Source organism: Phaethon aethereus, assembly GCF_964289735.1.
Source record: "Phaethon aethereus genome assembly, chromosome: 12".
In the NCBI taxonomy this organism is placed as follows: Eukaryota; Metazoa; Chordata; class Aves; order Phaethontiformes; family Phaethontidae; genus Phaethon; species Phaethon aethereus.
The window spans coordinates 318,865-344,547 of record NC_138588.1 but is presented as its reverse complement, the minus strand read 5'-3'; the positions used below and the strand labels follow the sequence as shown (position 1 = coordinate 344,547).

The 25,683-nt window shown below is 65.4% G+C and overlaps 1 protein-coding gene across 1 annotated transcript; it reads right to left on the bottom strand.

Annotated features, from left to right (window-relative positions):
- Positions 1 to 4,560: 4,560 nt before the first annotated feature.
- Positions 4,561 to 17,914, bottom strand: FURIN (furin, paired basic amino acid cleaving enzyme; the record flags this gene model as incomplete). The annotated part of the gene is made up of 15 exons (XM_082005196.1): positions 17,544 to 17,914; positions 12,144 to 12,242; positions 11,308 to 11,403; positions 10,572 to 10,700; positions 10,250 to 10,326; positions 9,790 to 9,878; positions 9,375 to 9,547; positions 8,166 to 8,378; positions 7,731 to 7,831; positions 7,492 to 7,595; positions 7,179 to 7,296; positions 5,993 to 6,172; positions 5,765 to 5,889; positions 5,210 to 5,326; positions 4,561 to 5,129 (listed from the first exon to the last, which is right to left on the bottom strand). The coding sequence occupies exons 1-15, from the start codon at positions 17,721 to 17,723 to the stop codon at positions 4,561 to 4,563; spliced, it is 2,370 nt and encodes a 789-aa protein (XP_081861322.1). The 5' UTR covers positions 17,724 to 17,914.
- Positions 17,915 to 25,683: the final 7,769 nt, after the last annotated feature.

The following is a 25,683-nucleotide window of genomic DNA, read 5'->3' as shown; positions in this document are numbered from 1 at the left end:
CCACGGACCTTGACCCCACAGAGGGCCAGGGCCAAGAACCCCCCCAGCCCCGCAAAGGGGTCCCCTGCCCCTGCCAGCTCCCCGATGGGGCATGGCCCCTCCAACCTGTGTGTGCCGTGAGGTCCCCGCCGTGGGGCTGGCGCTGGCGTCCTCCCGGGGCCGGCGCAGTCTGGACCTGGTGCAGCTCCGACTCCTGGGGAGGAACAGGAAACCCGGAGCTGACCATACAGCCATTGCGAGATTTCCTGTGCTTCCTCCCCTCCCTGCCAGTCCCCGCACCCGAGGCCAACGCCGGCACACGTCTCCGCCATAGCTGGGCAGCCCCCAGCCCTGCTGACATTCTCCTGACTGCCTCGCACCAGGGCCTGGCACCGTCAGGATCCGGCCCCGCAGGAGCCCAGGGCTCTTCCTCACCCCGGCTGTGGTCCACTGCCCCTGTGGAGCCTGACCTCAGCCCTGGCCCCACAGTGGTTTCACCCAGCCAAGCCCCTTCAGCCATGCCCAGTCCTGTGTCTCTCCCAGCCCCGCTCCATGCCTCTGCTTCCCCAAGAGGCTGCAGGGACGGGGGGGGTACCCAGGGGGGTCCCCAGGGCCCTGTGCAGCCCCACTGAAGGGGGAGCATCCCACTACCATCTCTGAGCCTGGCCCTTGTGACTGTGAAAGACCACAGGACAGCGTGGTCGTACCCCAGCCCTTGGCTCCAGCCTGCGCCCACACGGCCCGGACCCCACGCCCTGCGGCAGCCCCAGGCGCTCCCCCCCTCAAAGGGCTTCACTGGTGCCACGGTGCTGCGGTGCCGCTCAGCCCTGGCAGCCACATCGCAGGGGCAGCCACCACCACCTCCAGCCAGCACTGCCACACGTGTCCCTGTCGCTGGCACAGCCTGGCTTGGCTCCACTCGGCTTGGCCCGGTCGCCTCCTGGGTGGTGTGTGCTGAGTCCCCCGTCCTGTGCCTGGCAGGGAGGCCCCAGCCCCAGAGGGCCATCACAGTCACCTGTGGGACGCAGCTGAGCTGATTCCACGTTTAGAGGAAGTTGGGGGAAAAGGCATGTTGGGCAGGAGTTTTGCTGACTCGCTTTCCCATGGCTGAGCAATGGCTGGGTGGTCACACCAAAGAGCAGCACAACGGCATGGCATAGCATGGCATGGCACGGCATAGCATGGCACGGCACGGCACGGCCAGGGGCTGCCACGGTGCCCCAGGCACAGACCCCAAGCAGCACTCCAGCAAGAGCGGGAGGTTTCTGTGCTGAGCGACACAAATCCCCACTCAGAGTCACTGTGGCCCCCCTGGGTGAGAGGAGCTCGGTTAACGCCCCATTTGCCGCCTGCCCAGTTGAGCAGTTCAAGAGCTGCTATGTGCTGCCAGGGTCCCCAGTCACCTACCAGCTGGTCACCCTGTAACTGGCCCTGGTCTTCATGGGGTCCTGCCTGCTGGGGGTCCCTGCCTGCCCACGCTCACAGCATCCTGCCTGCCAGGGGGACTCCGCTTTCCTGGCGTCCCATTCAGCTGCCTGGAGCACTCGGTGCTGCTGACGTTCCCCAGCACCACCAGTGCCAGGCTCCCTGGAAACAGCAATTTTCACAGCACGTTTGAGGGCGAGAGCAGCTCTGCTAGCACCAGCGCTGCAGCTGCCCTGACCTGCAGCAGATGCCAGACTGCCTCCAGCCCCCTCTGCCCCGGCCCTGGAGCCTGCCCAGGAATAGTTTTGTTTTCCACCTGAGCTGCAAGTCCCACCGGCAGTGTCCACATACCCCACTGGCTCCGGAGACACTTGCAGTGTTGCCACAGGCTTAGCAAGTGTTTTGCAAGCGGGCTGAGGGGCTGCTTCTCCCCACCCCCAGCATTCCTCCAGCATCCCCTGGCACCTCCCAAGCAGCGCAGGCCCCCTCCCCTCCGGCACCAGGCTGCACCAGGGAGACCAGGCACCTCTGGTGGGAAGCATCTGAGCCTGGGGGCCGGGGGGCCAGCGCCCTGCGGTGCAAGGCTGGTCAGGACTGTGCTGCAAGGCTCCAGGTGCGATGGCGAGTGCAGAAGCTCTCCTTCCCTGGACGGCCCAACCGCTGCCTGCAGCAGGAAGGTTGCTGGTTGCTGTGGGCCACAACCACAACTCTCCCAGTTTCACATCCTCTGTCCACCCTCCCACAGCCTGCAGAGCCTGGTGGGAGCCATCACTGCAGCACCTGATGGCTGCAGCCCGCCCACGGTGCCCCGCTGCCCTCGACCCCTGAGCTGCCAGCTCGGCCGCATGGCCCTCAGCCGAGGGGGGAGCAGGAAACTGTCCCTGGCCCGGCCCCGTGAGAAAAGGAAGAGCCGGCTGAGAAGCACCTGCAGTCGCCTGCACACTGCAGGGAGCTGACTTCAGACCATGGGAAGTCGCTGTGGCCATGGGTGCAGTGAGGTTGAGCAGCTCTTGCAGAGAAGAGCTGCCTCTGTGAGAAGTGCAGCCCCGACAGACCTCCTGGGGGGCCAGGACCCTGCGCGGGGCTTGGTGAGGCTGGGGCAGGCTCTGCCTGGGGCTTGCCCATGGCGTGAGCGGGTCCAACCCAGCCATCCCTGCCCCAGGGCTGCGCTGTGGGCATCGTGCTCGGGCTGCAGGGTGGTGCTGGACATGGGGGCTGCAGCATGGGAGCTCAGCTAGTCCCCAGGCTGCAGCAGAGGGGCTCAGCCCACGTGCTGTGGGAAAGGGGTGCAAGTTCCCCCAGAGTTTTGCTCCCTTCCCCCTCCACCCACCACAGCAGGTTCCCGAACTAGCTCCCCTCTCTGCAAGTTCCCGATAAGCAGCTGCCTCCCATCGCTCAGGTGAGGCCCCCAGTCCCTGCCTGGGTGCCAAGTCTCCACCGTGTCCCCAACAAGCAGCCCCTGCCCAGCCCCAGCAGGGCAGCCTTGGGCTCTGGGGGGAGGCTCGTTACCTCCCAGGGGCTTCTCTGTGCTGGCCTGCTGCTGCAGGGGACCCGGCGCTGCAGGCTCCTGCAGCCACGCTGCAGCAGGCAGCACAGCAGCCAGGGCTCCCGGCCTGCACAGCAGGCACGGACCCCAGCAAGATGCCTCTGCCCTGGCTGCAGGCAGGGCTGCAGGCAGGGCTCAGGTCCCTCCTGCAGCTCCGGAGCACATTGGGGTGTCCCGGGGGCCCTGTGCCCTCCTGCCCCCGGGGGACAGGCTGCCCATTGCAGCCGGAGCCACCTGCGGCCACGGCACACAGAGCACAGGCAGTGGAGCTGGTTTGCATAGTTCTGAACATTTAATAACTCAGTCTCTCTAGCGTTATATCCACATCCATTAAATTAAAAACAGGCTCAGGAGGCAGCTCCCGGCTGATTAAATTACAAGAAAAAATTACTGTGCACCAAAAAGTTATTATAGAAAAATAGTCCTGTGGCCCCTGGCTGGCAGCTCTGTCCGTGGCAGGCCAGGGCTGGCGCTGGCATGGAACGGGTGGGAGCCCGTGCCACAGCCCCGGTGTGTGGCGGCGGACGGGGAAGGGGCTCGCAGCACTGGCCCCCAGCCCACGGGGAAGGGGCAGCGAGGGCAGAGAGGGCCGGGAGGGAGCTCCAGCAGGGAGCAGAACGGATTGTCACCAAGTGGGGGCAAGGCACGTTGGGGGGCAGGGATGTGCTGGGGCTGCAGGGATGCCAGGCTCTGCCCAGCACAGGCAGGGTGCAGGCAGAGCCAGGGCAATGCAGGTGCCCCGGCCAGCAGCGTGCACAGCCCTGCCCAGGGGCAAAACAGGAGGAGGCCCAGGGCAGCCCCACAGAGCAGGGTCTGTGCGAGGGGGTCCCTGCCCATGCTGGGGGTGCTGAGCCTCGGGCAGAGGGGAAGGCGCTGCCCAGCCCCACACTCGCTGGTGCACGTGGGCTCCTGTCCACGCCACAGGCAGCCGCAGCCACAGTGGAACAGGCAGGCAGCAGGTGAGCAGGCAGCAGAGGCTGAGGCCTGGCCATTATTGCTGTTGAAGGGCACGGGTGGAGGTGGACAGGCCCTCAGGAGGTGTTGGGGAGCCAGGACACAGCAGGCTGGGCTGGGGGCTCAGGCAGAGGCCCGGTGCGTGCCAAGGGCAGCAGGGGCAGGGGGATGCCCTGCCACGGGCTGAGCTCAGCCCTGGTGGGGTAGAGCATGTCTCGGCTCAAGGCAGAGCCGGCACTGCCCCGGTCAGCACAGCCTGAGCAATGACAACCCAGGGACCCCACATGCTGCCCACCCTGGGGGACTTGTGTGACCCCCAGCAGCAGCCGCCTGCCTGGGGCAGGGGACACGGCTGCCAGCGCAGGGCCAGTGAGCGCCAGGGGCCCTGCTGCCATCAAACACCCCAGTGTGGGGTACAGGATGGATGCAGGGCCAAGAGAGATGGTGCCAGACTGGGACGGTGCCGAGCTACGGACGGTGCCGGCAGGGCCGTGCCCAACAGCCCAGGCCAGGGCCAAGGGACAGTGCCAGCGGGTAGGGAGCCCCGAGCTGCTGCGGTGCGGGAGAGGGACAGGGGCAGAGTCCGGAGCCCCTCGGCCTCGCCTGCCCCGGCCCCACAGTGCTGGGCAGGGAGGAGGGAGGGGCGGGAGGGCTCATCAAAGGGCACTTTGGTCTCTGATGAAGGCAGTCCTCTCGCTGTGGGCCTCGTACTCCTCACCGTCCGACTCAGACGGGCCCTCCTCCTGCCAGATGTCGGAGGGGAGCCCCTTGTAGGAGATGATCCCGCTATCCAGTGCGTAGACCTTCACGCCCCGCAGGCTGAAGCCTGAGCGCGCCTGCAGCACCAGGAAGACGGTGACAAAGATGACGACGATGAGGACACAGCTGAGGCTGGCAATGAGGACGGGCAGGTTGGCTGGATGGGGAGCCTCAGCCAGCCCCTCACCATCCGCCAGGGCAGGGGATGCGCGGCTGCTCTGTGTCTGGTGGGAGCAGGAGAGGTCCAGGCTGCTGAAGTGGGAGTGCGCAGGGCAGGTCAGGCACTGGTTGGGACCAGGCCCCGTGCAGGTGGCACAGGAGGGGTGGCAGGGCAGGCAGAGGTGTGGTGCAATGGGCTCCACGCTGTTCTCCAGGTTGTAGTGTGTGCTCTGGACACCAGGTGCAAAGCCGGGAGGGCAGCGCTTCAGGCAGCTTTTCTGGTGCAGGTAGTACCCCTCCTCGCAGACTGTGGGAAAGGCAGGGTCAGTGAAAGCAGGACCTCCTGTGCCCCACACTCCTGTCCACTCCCTGCTGCCCCGCACTCACCCACGCAGGTCTGGCTGGGGGTCAGGGTCTTGCAGCCACTGCTCTCCAGCTGGTTGGAGAGGCTGGGGGAGTCGGTGGCGGTCCCGTACAGCACGAGCGTGAACTTGGTCAGTGTGCCTGCAACAACACGGGGTAAGGACCATCAACATGCCCATGGGACCATGTATGCTTGGGACAGGCACAGGGAGGGGGCTTGCACTGGTCCCTGCCATGGGCTGTCAGGGGACAGTGGGGCTGTGCCCACCACCTGGAAGAGCGCCCAACGTGGGACCATGCCCCTGTGCAGGGCTGCCCACAGAGTGCGGCAGGGTGGTCAGGCCAGCTGGCATGGCAGGCATCTGCTGCCTCAGACCCCCATCGCCCCAGATCAGCTGCATCCGCTCCCTGCGTGCCCAGCTCCAGCCTCTCCCCAGCCCGGTCACTGCAAAGCATCCAAGGAGTCACCGGCCCCTTGGCTCGGGGCTGCTGGGGGGACACTGGGCACCCACGCTGCTCCCACTCCCACCCTGGGCTCAGAGGGGGGCAGTGGTGCGGGCAAGGCTGGCCCAGCCCTACCGTAGTTGTTGGCATCGCTGGTGTTCTCGATCTCCAGCACCCATTCCCCGGAGGGGTCCTCATCCCATGAGTGTGTCGTCATGAAGGCCCAGTCATTGAAGCCATCAGCTGAGAAGTCGTGGGGCCTGGGCAAGCGGGAGCAAGAGATGGGTGCCACTGTCCCACGAAGCCACTTGTGCCAGCCCGGGCCTGGGGCTGCCCCGGGGTACCCCGCAGCCCAGCACCTACCTGGCAGCCAGGAGGGTGGAGCGGGTGCCCATGGGACTGACGAGGTGGATGGCCAAGTCCCCCCGCCGGTTGTAGGACAGCGTCAGCCTGGCCTGCGCGTGCTCCAGCCGGCTGATGTAGTTGGCTTTCCCCAGGCAGGCGTCCACCTTCCGCCGTACCTCCAGGCGCTTCCCAATGTCCCTGCCAAGGACAGGCAAAAGTAAGCCCAGTCCCAGCCCGGGGGCACGTGACAGGGCACCCCAGCCCCCGCTCCCCGCTGCAGGCCTTTGCGGCTGCCCTGGGAGCCGGGCGCTCTGCCCTGGCGCAGTTGGAGCCCGAGGCAATCCTGCAGCAGCTGGTGCCTCCCCTCCATCCCCAGATAGGGTGCAGGCAGCAGATGGCCCAGGCAGCACCCAGTCTTGCCCACATGGGCCTGCCCCTGTTCCCGGGTGTGGAGGGGACTTGCTCTGCTGAGCACGTGCTGCCTGGTGCCCCCTCCCCGGCTGCAGCTCTCTGCCAGCTCCGAATGGGCCCTTTCTTCACCCGCCATGGGGCCAGCTCCACCCTGCACAGCATGGCCAGGGACAGGACGGGCACAACCATTCCCATCCCACTGCTCATGTGCAGCCATCCCCCGGCAGCTGCCTGCGGTGCCGGCCCTGGTGCCAGCACAGGATGCTGGTCGCAAGGAGTGCCTGCTCTGGTCGGGCAGGGCTGGGTCCCAGGGGACTGGGACAGGGCAGCAGGCAGAGGCAGGGCCCAGTCCTGGCTTCCTCCATGCCCAGGAATCGCCCCCCTACCCCCAGAGCCCCTGGGGTGTGCCCCAGCCGCACATGAGACTCAGCACACGCTGCGCTGCAGCAGCGGCCAAGCGGGAGTAAAAGGAGCTTCTGTCTGACCCTGAAAAGCCCCTCTGTCTGGGGATGACTCGTGCTGGCTGCTCCCAAACCACAGTGCCCCAGCCTGCCCGCACCCCTGCCGCACCCGGCCCAGCCCCAGCAGGCGCAGGCAGCCTCAGCGGTCGATGTCGGTGCTGGACAGCTGAAGGCGGCTGTCGCAGCTCTCCCCAAGTTTTCACAAGAGAATGGCCCAGGGTCTCGGGGGCAGCTCAGCCCTGGAGATCCTCCCCACCCTGGACCCAGAGGTGCCTGGGCTCCTGCAAGGGGTGGATGCTGGGCAATGTCCTCCTGGGCTCACCAGCCCTTACTTTGGCTCCGTGAGGACATCGATGACACACTTCCTCTGAGGTCCCACTGTGGTCCAGTTCTTGGCTAGGCTCACCATGGCCCCAGCATCCAGCAGGCCGTAGCCGTAGGAGTGGCTGACTGTGGACAGAAGGGGGGGTCAATGCCGCTCCCGGGGGTCCCCAGTGCGGGGGGGACGTGTGCCCAGCCACACTGCAGGGCTCCCCGGGGCCTCCTTTACCGCCAGGGCTGCCAGGGTGGCTTTGCCCCAGCACCCCTGGGCTAGCCGTGCTTGCAGGAATGGGAGACCCTGGTCCATCCCCGGCACCCCACTACCTTTGCGGCCGACACCGTTGGTGACCCAGTCATTGGCGTTGAGGTGAGCTGGCTTCGACGTCTGCACCACCAGGTGCTGCATGTCTCGCCAGGTCAGGTTCTTGCTGCAGGGAGACACGGGGCTCAGGCACTGGCGTCAGGCTCCTCCTGGCCCCAGTCCGGGTCCGTGCCTGGCTGCCGCTGCCTCGTGGGGCTTGTGCGGCCGCCCCAGCCCAGCCCCGCTCTGTGCCTGCCCTTACTTGGCTTCCAGGGCGAGGGCGATGATGCCAGCAGCCAGGGGCGCCGAGGCCGACGTCCCTGTGTGCGATTCGGTGCACTTCTGTCTGAGGTCAGTCGTCACCTGGAAGGAGGAGTACCGGGGTAGGAGGTGCTGTCGGCACCGGCCAAGCCCAGGAGCTGGCTCGGGGGCTTAACATCTCTGCGAGGGCAGCGAGAGGCGAGGCAGAGCCACCACTCCTGGGGCTGACCACGAGCTTCCCTCCAGAAGCCCTTAACTCACAAGATGGAGCCCTGGGAGCGACCCAGAGGGTGGCAGCATGGCAGAGCAGGCCCAGCCCTGCTCCCAGCTCCATGGCCCGCTTGGCTCCCAGAGGGACGCCCACGGTGGCCGCAGCTCATGGCACATCCCACCCCCGTGAGTCCCCAGCCTGCAGAAACCGACAGCCCCGACTCACGATCTGCTTTTCGTTCTGGTTGCCACTGCTGTAGGTGGTGGCGAGGGTGGAGGAGCAGGCCTCGCTGTACCAGGGCACATTACCATACTGCGTGGTGCTGCTGATGGACAGCGTGTAGATGCTGTTGGTGTAACCGTCACAGTTGCAGCTGTCGTGCTCGCGGCCCCCATTCCCAGACGCCCAGACGAAGATGGAGCCCAGCCCCCCTCGGCCCTAGCAACAGAGGCAGGGTGAGGGCCAGCACTGGCATCACCCACGCGGCCGCAGGGTGGGAAGCCCCAGGCCAGAGCTGGGGATGAGGGGACAGTGCTGGCCCCAGGGCTCTCGCAGCCTGAGTGGGAAAGACCAAGCAGATGCAGCTGGGACAGTGGGATGCAACTGGCCAGCCCGCTGGCCTGGGAGCCCGGCACCCCCATCCCTCACCACCACCATGCCTACGGAGATGCTGAGGCAGCTCTGCAGAGACTGCCCCAACAGGTAAGGCGCTGGGCGGCAGGAGGCCCTGCCAAAGCAGGGCTTCCAAGAACTGATGACTTTTTCTGCTCGGACATCACCCAGGCTGACTCTACCTATGTGGGATTTGCAGCTGCCTGGCAGCGCTGCGGGAGCTCGGCAGAGCAGTCCCAACTGGCTGCTTGGCACCCAAACGCCACAGCTCCACTCACAGCACGTGTGACAGAGCTAGCATGGCACAGCGGGGAGGGTTTGCCAGCACACCTTGCACAGCACACACGTCTCTCTGTGCAGGGAACCCCAGGCAGAACATAGGGCACAGCTGAACCATGCGGGCTGCACCATGGCCATGCCAAAGCACAGGCTGCACCGACAGCACACAGGGACCAAGTGGAGGACAAGTGGAGGAAGCAAGGGTCCATGGCTGGCATGAAATGAAGCAGGAACCAGCATAGGGCTTCGGCGAGCAGGTAGAGACTGTCCTGGCACGGCGCTGCCTGCATGGGAGCCCTCCGAGCAAGGAAGACAGGGCTGCTCAGAAAGGCAAGATAAGCACCCTGCATGGGAGGAGCCCTGACTCAGAGCCATCGTGCAGGAAGAACAGGAAAAACCAACAGAGCCTGATCCTAGAGATGGGCTGGAAGACAGCTCATCATGGGAGAGCTGGGAAAACGTCCAGGGCAGGCAGAGCAAGGGAGACCTGGGGGAAGGGGCAGGAGCTCAGCCGGCACTCCTCCAGCAAACTCTCCTGCTCACCTGGCTGACCCCTCGGAAGAAAGCCTCCTCTGCCAGCCGGGCCGGGCCATCCACAGTCTTGCCGTCGTCCTCAGGGCCCCAGCTGGCACTGTAGATGTGGATGTGGTTGGGATTGAGGCCCAGGGAATGGGCCTCGACAGCATCAGTCACCTCCCCATCCAGCATGCGCACGCCTAGGGCCAGAGAGCAGACGTCACAGGCGACCGGACGGGGCAGGGCAGCCGCACGCCGCAGGGCAGCGGTGCTGCTGGCAAGAGCCCTCTGCCTGCTGCTGCCGCCCCATGCCATGAGCCGTCACAGGGCTACCCTGGGCAGCAGCGCTGAGATCCCCAGCACAGCCCGCTCCTCTGGCCACAAGACACCCGTGGAGCCTGGCACAGGCTTTGCTCTTGGCGCAGGGCACAGTGGCACCCACCTCCAATCCTGGCGTTGTAAGCCACGCCAACACCGCAGATCCCATTGTTTGCCACAGCAGCAACTTCCCCAGCGCAGCGTGTGCCATGTCTGCAGTCGAAACAGGACCAAGCGTGCTCAGATGGGACACGAGGAGCGCAGGGCTGGGCACCAGCTGCAGCTGGAGGGACCAGCACCCAGGCTGCCTCCCACCCTTCTCGAAGCAGGGGGCCAACAAAGGCCCCACAGAGCTCCTCCGTCTACCCTCCCGCTCTGGAGCAGGGGGGACTGAACAGCCTGCGCTGGTGCTGGGCAGCCCCAAAAGATGCTACTTGCATCAGAAAGGGAAGCAGGGGGTTTCTCCGAGGGGCAGAAGTGTGCCATCACCCCTGCACCCTCCCACAGTCTGTGTGGGCTGGCACTGCCACCGAGTGCCTGCCACGGCCGGGCCCGGCCACCCTCGCCTCTGCCTCCTGCCTCACCTGTTGTCGTTCATCTGTGTGTAACGGGGCTGCGGGTCTGGGTCCTGGTCATTGACATCAAAGCTCGCCCCTGGATCCTGCAAGACAGATCTGGCAGTTAGAGACCATCTACCCTACCCACTGCCATGGGGCCACACCTGTGCTCACATCCCTGAGGCTGGGATGAGCAGAGGGGCAGGCTACAGTACCATCACTTTCCTCTGTGTCCCACCATGGCAGGCACAAGCCCCGTACCACATGGCTCTGGGGCTGCACTGAGCAGATGCAGCCGCCCTGACAGGCTCCTGTGGCACACCACCCTGTGGCATCGCCCCACACTTACATAGTTGCCTTCCAGGTCAGGGTGGTTCTTCTCAATGCCATCATCCAGGATGGAAACCACGATGCCCTTGCCCGTGTAGCCCTGCTCCCAGGCCTGACGCACATTCAGGTCCCGCTGGTTCGTGTTGTACTGCCGAGAGAAGCCCTGTCAATAGGAGCTGTGCCCAATTGCTGGCACTGCAGTGGGGGTGTGCGGGGGCCCCTCCCAGGCCCGGCTGTGAGGGCAGGCAAGAACCAGCTTTCACCCCGCTCTGCTGTGGCAGGGGGAAAGGAAACCCCAGGAGACTCAGGCACAGAGGGCTGAACACAGCCGCCTGGGGAGGACCACCATGAAAGGAGACTGAGCCCCAGGCTGTTCTTGGGCCCCAGAAACACGGCTCTGTTCACAGAGATCAGGCTTGTGCCCAGGCTTGGTGATGCAGACAGGCATGGGCATGGACCCTGTTCCCAGCAAAGAGCTGCTTCCCCCTAGTCCGGCCCTGGGCTTTCCCCAGCCCTGCCAGCGCCCCGGCAGGGAGCCGCAGCTCCGTGAGCACAGCTTCTTCCCTGGGGTGTCCACGGATGCACAGCACCAGGCAGCTGCCTCAGGTCTTCCTCCTACCCACGAGCCTGGCTGGCAGCAGCAGCTGCCCAACAGCCATCCATCGGGTGTCACGTCTGTGTCCTCAGTACTCGCTGTCATGACTCTGCAGCTCCCCTCCTCGCCCGGCAGCACACAGCCCCTGCCTGGCACTCACCAGGTACCACTGCTGTGGGAACTTGGGGTCCGTGGGCTCCATGAAAATGTCTCGTTTGGTCCTGCGCTTTGCCACCTGCTGCTCCAGCCACTCCACCTGGGGACAGAGAGGACATGGGGCTCCCCCACTGCCCCTGCCTGCCCCCTTGGTAGCTCGTGCCCACGCCAGCAGCTCCCTGGGCCCCTTGCCCCTCAGCCAGCAGCCTGCGCAGAGGGGCTCTCCCTGGGGAGCTCGCAGCCAGCCTTGGGTTGGCAGAGCATCTGACCCCGCCAGAGCCACCGCAGCACTCAGACCGTCCCTCCTGGCCTCCCCTGCCCAGCCATGCCAGGGCGGCAGCGCCAGACATCCCGTGACAGGCTGCGCTCCAGTGGAGCGGGCAGGTCAGAGCACAGAGCTCTGCCGAGCAGCAGGCTGCCAAGAGCCTGCCAGCTGCCTCGACACACTGCGCACCCCACTGTGCTGCCTGCATGCCAGGCCCCTGGGCTGGAGCCAGGGTACGGAGATCACGGCAGCACCGCCACACTGGGATCTGGCACTGCCCCGCACACCTTGCCCCGCGTATGAGGACGGAGAGCCCTCCAGGGAGCTGAGGTGGCCCCGTGCCCTGGGATCACAGCACCCACAGGACGGTGATGCAGGCTCTGCTGACCCCCTGCCCTTGCCAGCTGCATGCTGGGCTCCCACCTGGCTCTGCCATGGGCCTCAATGCCAGGCGATGGTTCAAGGCAGCTTAGCCCCGTCCCGTGCCCAGTGCTGGCTCGCATGACAGTCTGAAGTGCCCAGGACCAAAGCCAGGCTCCTGCAGACGGCAGGCAGGGCCACCTCGCTGCACGTACCTGTGGTTCCCTGGCCAAACGGCTGTGCCAGGGCTGGTGGGGTGAGAGGGAACGCTTCACCACACCACTGTGCCGAAAGTGGTAGTAGTCACCAAAGATCTGTAACAAAGAAAGGAGCAGGATGGACATGAGAGCCCAGCCCCCCCAACTCCCTGTTCTCTCACCTGTAATCCCAAGCTCTGGGGCTGCCACAGGCAGGCTGGGCCACCCACTCCAGAACTACTGTTGGTACACGGTGCAGGACCTCATGCGAGAGGCTGTGGCAGCCTGTGACAAGGCAGCTGGGGAGACCCTGAGGCCACAGTGATGTGGCCTCTGCCCACCTCACCCTCCCACAGGTCCCCGCATGGCAGTAAGTCCCTAATCGTCCAATAAAGCTGCTGCCCTGACAGGGAGGCCCCAGGCAAGCAGCAGCAGAGAGGGACAGGCCTTTTGCAGCCAGCCTGGAAGAGGCACCAACCTAAGCAGATAAAACTGCCACTCCTCTCCCTGAGCCAACCAGCACCCCCTGCTAGCACGGGGGCAGGGGGACTCCAGACCCCACTCCCAAGGCAGCCCCAGCCAGGGCAGGGAGGGTCTGAGCCAGACTCTGCTCCTCCAGACAGCCCACTCGCAGAGTCCTTCTCCCCAGGCAACACAGGCCAGCACCCCACCGGAGCACCCACCCAGCACTGGGCCCTACCTCGGGGCACAGCCAGCTGCAGCAGAGCAAAGCGAGGTGGCACGCAGGCGTCCGACCCCAGGCAGAGGCAGCCACCAGCCGAGGAGCCGTGCTGCACTGGCTGCAGGGACAGCCCAGCCAGGGCTGAGGCAGGACGGGACTCCAGCACAGCCCAGCTGGGCCAGGAGACCATGCAGCTGCCCAGCCAGTTATTTTTAAACCCCAAACCCTCTCCAGTGCTGTCATTTCCTTATCCCCTCCTGCAAGTCCTGGGGGCTAGCCTGGCAGCAGCGGCCCCACCCCTGCTGCCCAGGGCCTCCCAGCCCAGCAGCCTGCCTGGACTGGGGAAAAGGGGACCGAGCACCCACCCTGCCCCACTGGAAGCCACAACGCTTCAGCAGCGGCTGCAGGCAGGATCTGGCCTACCCAGGCTGTGCCGTCACCCACAAGGCTGGGCTGCAAGGGCTGCAGGGACACGAGGGAGAGGACACCTGGCCCTCCGCCGCCCCTGTTTGGGTTGCTGTTAACAAACACCTCCAAGCTCATCAGAGCTCTGCAGATGTGCCGCCACCCTGGCCAGCCACGCAGTCAGCTGGAGCCAAGCAGGGGAGGAAAGGTGCACCCGGCTGACCGGCACCCTCAGCCCTGGGGCAGCAAATCTGGGCTGTGCTCTTCAAGTCACGCACTTCATCTGAAGCCCCTCCATGCTCCGCGGGGTGGGCGAAGCACACCCGGGCACCTCGAGCTGGGCCTGCGCCACCCCTGCTCGGGGGGAACCACGTGCCAGTAGGCCAAGCCCCAGCCCGCCGAAGGAGAATTGCTCCGCTCCACTGGGCTCCCCCCATGGCATGGCCCCCGTGCACCAGCTGCTCCGTGGGTTGGAAAGGGAACAGACTTGACTCGTGGCAGCTCAGCACTAGTGGCACAGGACAGAAAGAGCCAAACACCAGGGTCAGGACTCGTGTCCATGGCTCCATCACCAGGGGAGTCTGGTGCTCGCAGCTCACCAGCACACATCAGCACGTCAGTCCCCAGGGGAGGGGCAGTCAAAGCCCCCCGCTGCCAGCTCAGGACCCTGGTCCTCCCTGTGTGCGTCCCCTGGACCTTGGACCATGGTGGGGAGCAAGCTTGCGGCAGGGGACGGTGCAAATCAACCCCACACCGTGCCAGCTGGTGTCATCCAGAGAAGTTGCAGACCATGCCAGCTCCCCAAGACGTGGTGTGGTGCTCGTCAGGTGGGGCTGCGCTCCCTGGTGCCAGCGGCAGCTGGGCACTCCTCCTGCCCTGGGCCCGCAGAGGAAGTCTAGGACTCAGCCTGCAGCTCTGCACCCCTTCCCTGCGGGGCACAGCCGGCTGCAGAGCTGCAGCCCTGCCTGTTAGGGCACTATCGCACCTCCAGCACCACAAGAGTCACTGTGGACAGACCCGGGCCTGTTCCCCGCAGCACACTGCGTCCCCCCAGTACAGTCTGGGACCTCTGGCAGCTCAGCTCATTTGGGGAAGTGCCAAGGTGAAAAGCCTCTGCACCGGTCTGGCAGAGGGGAAAGCGAGCTGCAGGCAAGCTGCCCTCCCCCAGCACCCCCTCACCCCACTTCGGGGGTAAGGACAGAGCTCTGATTGTTCCTGCAAGCAGATTGCGGCTCTGCCTGGTCATCCGACTGGATTAGGTCTGCACAGACACTGCGGTGGCAGCCAGGAGCCAGCCAGCCCACATGCTTCCAACCTAATCCCCACAGTCCCTGTCCTCAGCAAGGGCAGAGCTGTCCCCATCCCTGTGTGTCCACAGGGCGGGCAGCGCTGATCCCGCGGAGAGCAGCGCCAGCTCACCGCTCCTGTGTGCCCTCCTGCCACAGCTCACGGCCAGCTTGGCCAGCCCCAGGGCCAGCAGACTGCCCACGCTCCTGCCTGCATCCCTGGGAGCAGGGGATGTGCCAGATGACAGCAGGGTCTAGCAGGGACCTGCAGCCCAGGGGTATGGGAGGTAAGGTCACTCCTCCCTGGGCTGGGGCTGGTCATCCCCATTGTCCTGCCAGAGCAGCCCAAGGCTGGCACCAGCACCCATGCCCTTCCCAGTGCTCCCCATCCCAAGGCTGGGGCAGGCAGTGCCTGCGCCCCCTCCTCGGCACCAGCCCCAACGGCATGAACCACCACGCTCCTGCCTCACTGATGCAACTGTCCCTCTCCTCTGACCACCACCCCCAACACTGTCATTTGGGTGCCCTTCAAGGTCACTGGCACCAGGCACGGGTCCTGGCACCTCTCTGCTGGAGGGACCGCTGGCCCCAGGGACTGCTTGCTTGTCCTGGCTCCACAGGCAGCGGTGGAGCAGGGAGTACGCCAGGACAGCACGCCTCCGAGGACAGTGTCCAGACCCCATGCTGAGGCCAGGATCCTCTCAGATAAGGACCCTGAGGGCCTCTCACTGGGGCACTGCCAGAAGCACCCAGTCCCCCCCCTTCCAGGCTGGCTGCCACATCCTGTCCCAGCAGCACACCCCCCCAGGAACAGCAGCCCAGAAACCTCCCAGGAGAGAAAGCCCAGCTCCTTCCAGCACTGCTCTTCCTAGCAGGCCACCACGGCCCCTCTTCGGGAACGGGCTGCCCTGGCCAGCCAAGCCTTGTCCCGCAGCACAGACACTGGGATGGGCTCCAGAATGGGAGAAAACATGCCCAGACCAGCAGCTCCCGCCACAGCCCAAGCTGCCGCAGCCTGTGGGGCTCTGCCTGCAGGTGCTGCCTCGCTGCTGCTGCGCCAGCAGCTCAGCGGGCTGGGAGAGCTGGGAGGTGCCAGCCTCTGGCCGCAGAGCAAACGGTGCAGGGAGAAGGTGGGCGCCACTGGGCAGAGCTGGCACAGAACCTCCACAGCTCACAGGAAGGGACCTCAAACAGGCCTGGGCTCCCTGCTGAGCCACGGGGCCCTGCGCAGCTCTGCGCTGCAGCCTGGGGCCTGACAGGCACTGCTGGGCCGGTGGAAGCACAGCTGCAAAGCCCAGTGCCCCTCGGCCCTGGCAGGTGGGCCTGGGACGCGGCACCACAGCGTGATGGGAAACGCTGCTGGCAGTTGGGAGCAGGCTGATGGCATGTCAGCCCTGTCCCCCACTCCCAGAGCTCTCAGTGAGACCCGGCCCAGAGGGATGCGTCCTGGGCTGCTCTCCCAGTTCCCCCTGCACAGCAGCAGCCCTGGCCTGACATGTCCTTTGCCCTGGCATCAGCTCCAAGACACTTCCACGCAGACAGCACCTGCATGAGGCCGCCCCAGTGTCCCTGCGGTGCAGTCACCCTCGGGGGGGCATGGCCCCAGCCCCCACAGATCTTCCTCCTCCCCAGAGGACTTGGGGCTCCCTGTCCCCAGAGCCCTGTGTACCTACCACCCCGTGCAGGGCTCCTTTCAGGCGGCAGGACAAGGCACCCACTGGCTCCAGCAGCAGCCACCTTCCCCACCCGACGCAGCTTGTGGCAGCTGCTCACAGCAAGGTCCTGACACCACAGCCACGAGTTGTGCAATTTCCTCTGGGATTTTGTCCCTCGCTTCCTCCCTGCAGAGCCAGCCCAGCCTAGTGGCAGCACCCCACTCTTGAGGCAAAAGACCCCCGGGCATGTGTGCAGCCCAGCGGCGACTGGCAGAGCCACACGGGCTCTGCTCCAGCAGCACCAGCCTCACCTCGCTGGAGCAGGGCCAGTCCAGCTCCCCATGCGTGCACAGGGGCCGGGTGGCATCCCTCCGGGCCAGTCCTGCTGCACCTGCTCCCGTGGGATCCCCTTGGCCCCCTGCTTGGTCATGGCAGCCGTGCCGGTGCCAGCTCCATTGGCAAAGCCCCCACTTGCTGCCAGCCCAGGGGCCAGCACCCTGCCCACAGCACAGGGCCAAGAAAAGATCCAAAAAAATCTCCCACAGATCAGCCTGTGCCGAGAGCATGGGACAGCCAGCATCGTGCTACAACAGTGGCATCAAAAAGCACTGGCCTGCAAGAAGCAGCCTGCCAACAGAGACATGTCCTGCTGGCAGCACCGCGCTGGCAAGCAAGAGCCCAGCCACTGGCCCACTTGGCCCTGCGGCTCTCAGACAAGGCCCGGTTTTCACACCGGTGCCTCGGGAGCCAGACCTGCAAGCACCCTTGCTACCAGCAAGTGCACAGCCCACAGCTGGCCAGGGAAAGTGGAGCCAGCTGCCTGGGGCCTGACCACAGGGGAGCTGGGCCCTGCCAAGGCTGCCGGAAGGAAAGCGCCATGGAGGTCCTCACGCTGGGGACAAGGCCGGGAACAGCTGGGACCACAGGGGACACAAGAGCCCCGGTTCCTTCACTGTCACCCCGTTCTCCCCACCCCGCTGCCGGGGGGTGACAGAGGCACCAGCCCAGCACAGCCACGTGCATTGCCCCGTCCCTCCACCGGTTGAGGGCAGAGAAAGCTGAGAGCAGTGAGGGCCTGCTGACACACCTTCTGTGAAGGGCAGCTTAGGGCCAAGGACATGCGGCTGCTGTCAAGAGTGCCTGCTCTGGGGACGCCCAGGAGGTGCTGCTACCGTGCAGACGGCAATGGGAAGCCCCAGCTCCATCGACCTAATTACCACCCTTGAATCAACGCAGTGGATGCTGGAAGGCTGCGGTAAACGAGCGCAAATGCAGTGGCCACAAAGAGCAGCCCCTGAACCAGTTTTGGGGCCAAGCCTGCACCCACCCAGACTGCAGCAGAGCTGGTAGAGGACACCACTTCCACAGGAGAGGGAAGCGGGGCACTTACCGGGCCCAGGTTGAGGAATCCATGCTTCCTGGCCAGCCTGTCAGCCTCCTGGGGCCCCGCGGGGACGAGCACAGCCCAGGTGTTGGTGTAAATATGCTGGGCCAGCACCTCCTGGGCCAGGAGAGCGAGGGCAACCACCAGTGTCCAGAGCAGGAGCAGCGAGCAGGGCCTCAGATCCATCAGAGTATCGGGGTTCCTCTAGCTGGGGAGCAGGAGGGTCCTGGGAGCGGCGGGTCCAGCGGCCCCCCTGCGTCAGTGCCCTGAGGCACGCCGGCCTTTCTGCCCCTCTGGCCCCTGCTCAGCCCAAGAGAGCATGGGGACGAGCCCACAACAGCCGGGCCGGAAGGCGGCAGCAGGAACAGACCGTCTGGGACAGCAGCACAACCTGCAGAGAGATTGGAAGAGCTGTCAGGCCCCGGGGCACCTCTCCTCAAACCCAGGGAGGGCAGGCGCCGCTGGACCAAGCCGCGACTCCAGCACCGGGCAAGGGGGCCCGCTGTCCACCGCGGCTCACGGACAGCCATTGTGGGACTTGGGGGCCCAAGGAGCCACAGCGGCGGCTGGCTCCGCAGGGCACGCTGGCCCCAGCACAGAGCCGCTCTTTATCTTGCCTATTGCCCAATGTGTACTTACGCTCCGTGCTTACAAACATGGGAGACGAACCAAGAGGGGGCAAAGGCACCGAAGGAGGGGAGAGGCAAGGCAAGAGAAGCTGTGCCTCCTGCCGCCAGGAGGTGTCTGTAGCAGACAAGAGCCCCTTCTCAGCTGGGACGGGCTTATCTGGGCATGGAGATGGGAGCAACCAGGATGGGAAGTCTGCCTCTCCAGTCCCAAGGGGAGATCTGAGGAGATGCCCCCAGACACTGTGCAAGGGACCCCAGCTAAATCAGGGACTGGATGGAAGAAAGCCAGGAAGAGCAGAGCCCCAGGCCCCAGCACCTCCACAGTCAGCGATCAACCAGGCAGTGCCTGGTAGCAGTGCCGAGCGCTGTGCTGCCTGTCACCATCAGCAGCTCAGCTCTGCCCTTCCTCTGGAGCACAACATGGTGACACCGGTGTGACTCATCTCCAAAACAGAAAGGAAACTGGCACAGGGACCAGGAAAAGGGGCACAACGTCACCTCCAGCACACACCCAGAGACCTGCATGCAGGGATGCTTGGGGACAGGCACTGTGTTGGAGGGCGAACACAAGAAGCTGGGAAGGCAGATGGGGAGCAGAGCAGGGAGCGACCCACCCAGCGCAAAGGAGCCCACGACACAACAGTGCCAGTGTGAGCTCCATGCATGGAGCTCCACAAGGACCCTGAAATATCTGGCCATGTTTCAGAGACAGTGGGAAAGGTGAGAGCTGGCAGTGCCCAGAGGAGTCCCATCCCCCTCTGGCAAGCAGCGGCCCCAGCGAGCAGGGAGCCTGCGGTGCTGCCAGGGGAGGAGAGCAGCTCCTGGCAGCCGCATGAGACCCCGTTGCAGGCTGCAGCACAGACAGTGCTGCGATTCAGGCATATTGCGGCTCTCTCTCGGCGACCAGACCTTGGCCAGCTGTGTGCTGGGCCACCCTGGCGAGGCACCCGGAGACATGAGTACCTGCCAGAGGCTGGCCCAGACTCCCTGGTGCCAGAACATGCCAGGGCCCAAATCACAGTTACCACTGGGAAAGGCTCTTGGACCCCCCAAGGAAGGGAAAGAGCTACCATGCAAATGGAGAGAGCGGCAAGCACAGCACAAGGCAACACTATCTGCCACGGCCAGTCTCCGTGCCAGCACCTCTCCCGCAGATCCTCGAGCCAGGCAGTCTCCTCCACCTTGCTGCTCCCAGAGCCAGCAGCTGCCCCGCTCCCCAGCGGCGACCGCTCCACGTGGGGACAACTCTGCAATGGGCCCGCTCCACAGGGTGCAAAGTCCAGCCCTCCACAGCCCTGGCACTCCGTGCCTGCTGCCCCAGCACAGCTGTACGGGCTGGCTCCCTCCCCGCTAGACGCCGGCAGCTCTGCTGCACACCTCGCTCCTGCTGCAAACCTCTGGCCTCGTGCCCTGGGAGCAGGAGGAGGAAGGAGAGGCACAGGGACAGCCCTGGGCTGCTGCAGGCCAGCCTGCATGGCAGGGCACGAGTGGCGATGCAAGTCGCTGCCAGCTCATGGGCCGTGCTCTCCGCTCCACGCACAGAGCCCCAGATTGCCGATCGCACCCGGCACGCACGCAGCAGCCGGCCAGGATCCTTCCCGATCCTGCTGGAGACCAGCACTTCCCCGCGAGCTGAGCCCAGCTGCACGGCAGTCTCGAGGCTGCAGCAGCGGCCCCACGGCACGGCCGGGCCGCCAGGCGTCCCCGCACCCGCAGCAGCGGAGCCACGGGTGACTGCGAGGGCGGTCGGGCTGGGGCTGACCCCACGGGTGCGACGGGACGAGGCCTGGCTCCCTCCTCGCCCTCGGCTTCCCGCAGCGGCCGCTCCGGCCACCCCACCACCAGCCCCAGCTCGCTGCCCCGCCGGCGCCGGGCGGCCGCAGCCCGGCGTCCCCGGGTGCTGCCGGGCAGACAGACTTGGCCCCGCAGGGGCGGCCCAGCCCGCGGCACCGGGGAGCGCCCGCCCAGGGCCCGCCGGGCCGCGCACGTCCCCGGCAGCAGCGCCCCGAGCCGGCGCTGCCCAACGGCCGCGGCGCCCCCGCCCGTCCCGGCCCCGGCCCCGGCCCCGGCCCCGGCCCCGGCCCCGGCCCCAGCCCCAGCCCCAGCCCCAGCCCCGGCCCCGGCCCCGCCGCCTCCGCCGCCCGGGGTCCCGCCCGGCCGGGGCCGCCCCAGCTGTCAAACCGCCGGCGCCGGCGGGTCGAGCCCGTCCTCGGCCGCGTCCCCGCCGCCGTCCCCGCGCCCTTACCGCGCGGCCGGCCTGCCCGCTCCCGTCCCGCCGGCGGCCGGGCCCGTCTGTCGGCGGCGCCGCGTCACGCCGCGGGGCGCCCGCAGCGCCCGCCCCGGAGCCGGGCCCGGCCCAGGCAGGGGCGGCCGGGGCGGCCGGCGGGGCCGCTTGTTTACGCCGAGCAGCTGTCAGCGCCGCCCGCCGCCCCGCCCCGCACCACCCGCCCGGCCCCGCACGTCCTGGCCCGGCGCCGCTCGGCTCAGCACGGCGCGGCCCTGCTCTGCTCTGCTTTGCCCGGCCCGGCCCGGCTCGGCCCGGCGCAGCCCGGCCCGGCACGGCGCGGCACAGCCGCCGCTCCGCCGGGCGCCGCCGGATGCCGTCACCGCCGCCCGCCCCGCCCGCCCCGCCGCCGCCCCGGCGCCGCCGAGCGCTCCGCACCCCGCCGCAGCGCCCGGCCCCTTTGCCCCACTCTGGGCCCCGCTCGCCCCGGGCACCCCCCGCAGCCCGCCTCCGGGGAACCGCGAGCACCGGGGCCGCTGCCCCTCACCCCGGCCTGGGGAGAGCCACCCTCCGCCGACACCGGGCACGACCCCGGGCTCAGCGCGACCTCTCCTCTGTCCCGGCACGCGGCCACCGGCAGCTGCCAGTGCCGGCCTGAGCGGGAGACCTGGATCTGCCCTGTGGGGACTCAGCCCCCTTGGGCCCCGGGCACCGACCAGGGGTGCGAGGGCGCCTGCAGAGAAGGGTGCCCAGAAGACACCTCGTCCCCGCGTGCCTGGCGCAGCAGATGGCAGGTTGCTCTGCGACGCAGGGCTGGTGGCACGCAAGCCTATGTACACCGGCCTGTTCCAGCCCCAGCAGCTACCGGAGCAGGGGGTTCCTCAGCTAGGCCGATAGGAGCAGCACCAGCCTTCCCGCAAGTCCGTATCACGGGGGCTGCAGCCCCGGGCCAGCACGCAGCAGCCTGACAGAGAAGCTGTCTGGAAAGCAGCAACACAAGGAAAATCCATCAACCCTGTTTCAGGAGAGAGACTTCCACCAAGGAGAAAAGGTGAGAAGTGAGTTGCAGCTCGTCTCGGCTTCGGTCATTCATAAAAAAGAATACACTCTCATCCCTTGCATGCGCAGGACCGTGTCAAGAGCAGTGCAAAAGCCAGGTCAAGAGCAAAAAGCAGCAGAACCCAAACTGACCTGAATCGTCCGTACCTCAGAAGGCGTCTGGGCAGCTCTAGGTAGGAGCAGGTCCTACAGCTCCTTACAGAGAAAAGGAAGTCACTCGGATATCATGATCGAGATCATGAAGCATTAGCAATCGCACAGGAAACAGTCACCTTGGTAACTGAGATGCTGAGAACAGCCCAGAAAATCTGGCAGAGGGCAGGTTTCTGTGTTAAACTGGGTTAGTTTTGCAGGGCAGACACCTGGCTGCAAGTGTTGCCCAGGGACAGCTACTCCAGCGGGGCCGACCCCACGTACGGCCCCAAGAGCTGTCATTGGGGACCACCTGCCACGGGGGCTGCAGTACCCCAGGTCCACCCTCTGGGGCCACAGTCCTGCCAGGCAGCCCGGGGCAGGGCCCTGGCGCCCCATGGACGTGTGGCACTTACCCCCACACCACGGCAGCCTGGTTGGGAGTCGTCCCTGACGGCCAGCAAGCCCCGGCCAGCCCCGCAGCCACTGGATGCGCAGCTGAGCTGGGAGTGCCCCGTGGAGATATATGGGGGATACATGTGCTGGGGGCAGGTCCTGAGCTGGACCCTGGCCCGGTGGTGGGAGGGAGGGCAGTAGGCGGACTGCCTGCCCCAGCCTGAGCACCTTATCTTCAGACGCCTCATTTAGGCACTGGCGGCCATGCCCAGGCAGGTGGCAAGCTGCTGCACCTGGCCCCTGTGACATGTCACGCTGGGGAGAGGAGTTGACAAAGGGCCCTTGTCACAGTGGGGCTTATCTCGGTGCCGCAGGGCAGGCAGGCAGGAAGCACCTCTCTCTTACATAAAGTATTGGCTTTGGACTGCACACTGACCCCGCGCCCCTGCCAAAGACAACACCTGTAACTGGGGAGCGCCTGGCTGCGGGACCAAGCCACAAACATGAACGGGATCTCCTTTCCCAGCACCCCCCCGGGGCTGGGGGACGGCTGCAGATGGAGCAGAGAGCAGGGCTGCCAGACTGGATCTGAACAGCTGCTGTTCCCCCACACCTTACGGGGCTGCTCGGCATCCCTCTCCTCGGCCCCTGCCTACAGGGCAGCGAGGGGGTGAAGCAGGTACTGCAGCCACATCTGCCGGGACTGCAAACCCTCCTCTTGGACACTTAACTGACTTGGGGGCACTTAATCGCTTGGAGGCATTGGTGTGCTCCAGGAGATGGGCAGGAGCAGGCTGCTCTGCGCAGCTACTCCCAGTGCACCATTGCAGCAGGCTACCGCAAGACAGTCAGCAGCTCCCCGCGAGGTCTGCCCTGCCAGGAGATGTCCCATGGCATCCCCTGGAGCGCACAGTGTAGGCACAGAGGCCAAACTGCTCACTGCAGCCAGTGAGAGACACCCCTGTGCTCCTCCACACCAAGCACACCATGTGGCGTGGCCCAAGAGCACACAACAATCAACAGAAACCTACTTTCATGGAAAAATCAGGTCAATTTTTGGCTTTCGGGTTGCAGAGATTGCACAAGTTCCAGCAGTGATGCAACTGTTCATCTGCTCAAGCTTTCTGGGAGGCAGAGCAGCAACGGGGCTGCATCCCTGCCTGCAGGCACCCCCAGCCCTGGGGGCAGCTGAGGTACACAGCAGGACTGCGGCAGTGCTGCTCCCCAGCAGCAACCACACTGCGGGTGAAAGCAGACCGGAGAGTGGGGAAGCAGCAGAGGAAGGGCAGAGGGCCCTGACAAACAGGGCAGAAAATCAAATAACGGGCAGCAATGGCAGGCAGAGGACACCCAGAAGGACGAAATCAATAATAAAATGTTTACCTGGAGCACAGCAACCCGCTCTGCCGCCATGCCCGCGCTGGTGCAGGGCAAGCCTGTAGCCCCTCTGCTGTGCTGCACATGCGTGTCCCCAGCTGCCCTGCTGTGCCCTCTCCCAAAGCTCAGGCCACAGTCCCCCTTCCCTGGAGCCTCTCCGGCTCCTCCCCTCACCGCTGGATGCTACCAGCAGGCTCCTGGGAAGGCCCCGGTACCCCCCGACGCTGGGATTGCCGTGGGCCAGCCGGGAGCTGCGCTCCACAGGGTCCCGCCAGCTTTAGAGGCTTTTTTCATAGCCACACTCCCAGACATAACATCTCACCGTGGTCACACACAGGGGACTCAAGGCACAGCCTGAACGCCCTGACCTTGCCCTGCAGTACAGCTGCAGACACAAACAGTGGTGGCTCAGGGTCGTTCTGTAACTTTATCTGCCATAATGCTGCCAAGGTACTGACCCACAGCCTGCCACAGCACGGCCCCTGCCCTGGGATGCGGCACGGCGCATCCCGCCATCGCCTGTCCCCCTACAACTGCAGCTGTGCAGGGACATCCTTGCCCAGCTCAAGCACTCGGGGGGCTCCACACGTGACACGCTTGCAGGAAACACCAGGGTGGAGAACCCACTCATGGCCCTTCAGCAAGAGCCCCATTTGCCCAGGGACTTCTGTGGGCTGGGGAGGGGGGTGCTTACAGGTATGGACACACAAATCTAAGCATGGCAGGAGCAGGTTTTCACCAGCAAGCTGGCAGAGCGCTGAGGAAGAGTGGCCCATGGCGGGTGCTAGCCGTGCTCTGGGCTTGCTCCTGCCAGTGGCAGTGCTGGGGAGACAGGGCTGGGGCTGCCCTCAACCACACCAGCTCTTGGCAGCCTGTCCACCACGTCCCCGGGGATCTGGTAAGGGCAGGTGCAGAGCCATGACACCCCCTGCACACTCCACACTATGATGGGTGCTGCAAGGCCCTGCTCAGGGGGACCTCCTATGTCTGTCCGGGCGATGCCGGCATTTGTTTCCTCCAGCTTGGCTGTGCCTCCCAAGGGGACACAGGGCAGAGAAGACATGTCGCAGGCTGAGGTCTGCTTCTTGCCACGGCCTCCAACGCCTGCAGCCACAGAACTGAGCCAGGCTGCAAAAGCATTTCCCTGTTTGCTGAAGTCTTTAGTTTTGCTTCACCTGAATGGGACATTATGTGCTTTGTGTAGAACTCTCAAGCTTCCCTTTAACTGGTGCGTCTAATTGTTTCACAGAGTCATATGTTGAAGCTCGCTCCTTGCCATGGTGGCAAGAACTCATTAGGTGGGAACACACTGTGATAACCCACAAGATTAGTATCTCATCAGATGATCAAAAGTAGAGCGGGAGCTCTAATTGTCATCTGGGTACAAAGGCCAGAAACACCCGAATGAGCTCTTGCTCATTCCTGGACCATCAGTGGCTGTAGGATTATAAAGCTACTAATGCCTTCGATGCAAAGGGAAACCACAAGCTATAGGGCACCAAGGCAGCCCTGCAGTGCCAGGGTCCCACCACGCACATCAGGGCTGTCCCAGTTGCTGGAAGGACACATTGAGGCAGGGTGACCCTGGAGAGAGCTCACAGCTTTTCCTGGGTCTCGGTGGCAGAAACAGGGTTGTCCAAGACAGTTCCTGGAGGGCACTGCAGGGAGAGCCTTCACCCAGCACCACAGCAAGAACCGGACAGCCAGCCAACACTGTGAGGGGCTGGGTCCACCGCCATGCTCGTGCCTGGGGCAGCCACCCCCCTGCTGCGGCCCCACAGGATCGCGGTTACCCGACTGGATCTGCCCAGCCCAGAGAGGTGCCAGGGGCAGAGGAGAGTCCCCAGCATGAGCCTGCCTTCAGGCCAGCCTCGGGACCTCTGCAGCCACCGCAGAGACCCTCCACCCCAGCGGAGCTGGGCCCAGACTGGGGGCAGTACTGCTGCCAAGAATCGGGTCTGCTCTCCCCGAGAGCGGCTGAAGGAGGTCCTCCCAGGAGGACATCTCCCAGCCCAGAACCAAGGACTCAGAAAGGAAAAGAATTCCCTGCACTTCCTTTGGGATTGTGCTCCAGCTCTGACCCATCAACTGGAAAAGCACACTTGCTTTCGGGTTTCTTGGCTGCCCATCTACAGCACTGGCCTCACCAAACATGGCCTCTGCTGCACAGCCATGAGAGCACCTGCTCCAGAGAGGGCAGGGCAGGCACCCGGCAGCATAGGATTAAAGTACGGCTCTGGCCCCTCTGCTTCGTAAATCCCCTGCTGCAGGGTGCCAGCCAGTAGACTTCCCAGAAGATAAAACCTCTTCCTTTCTTTCGAGAAGACGG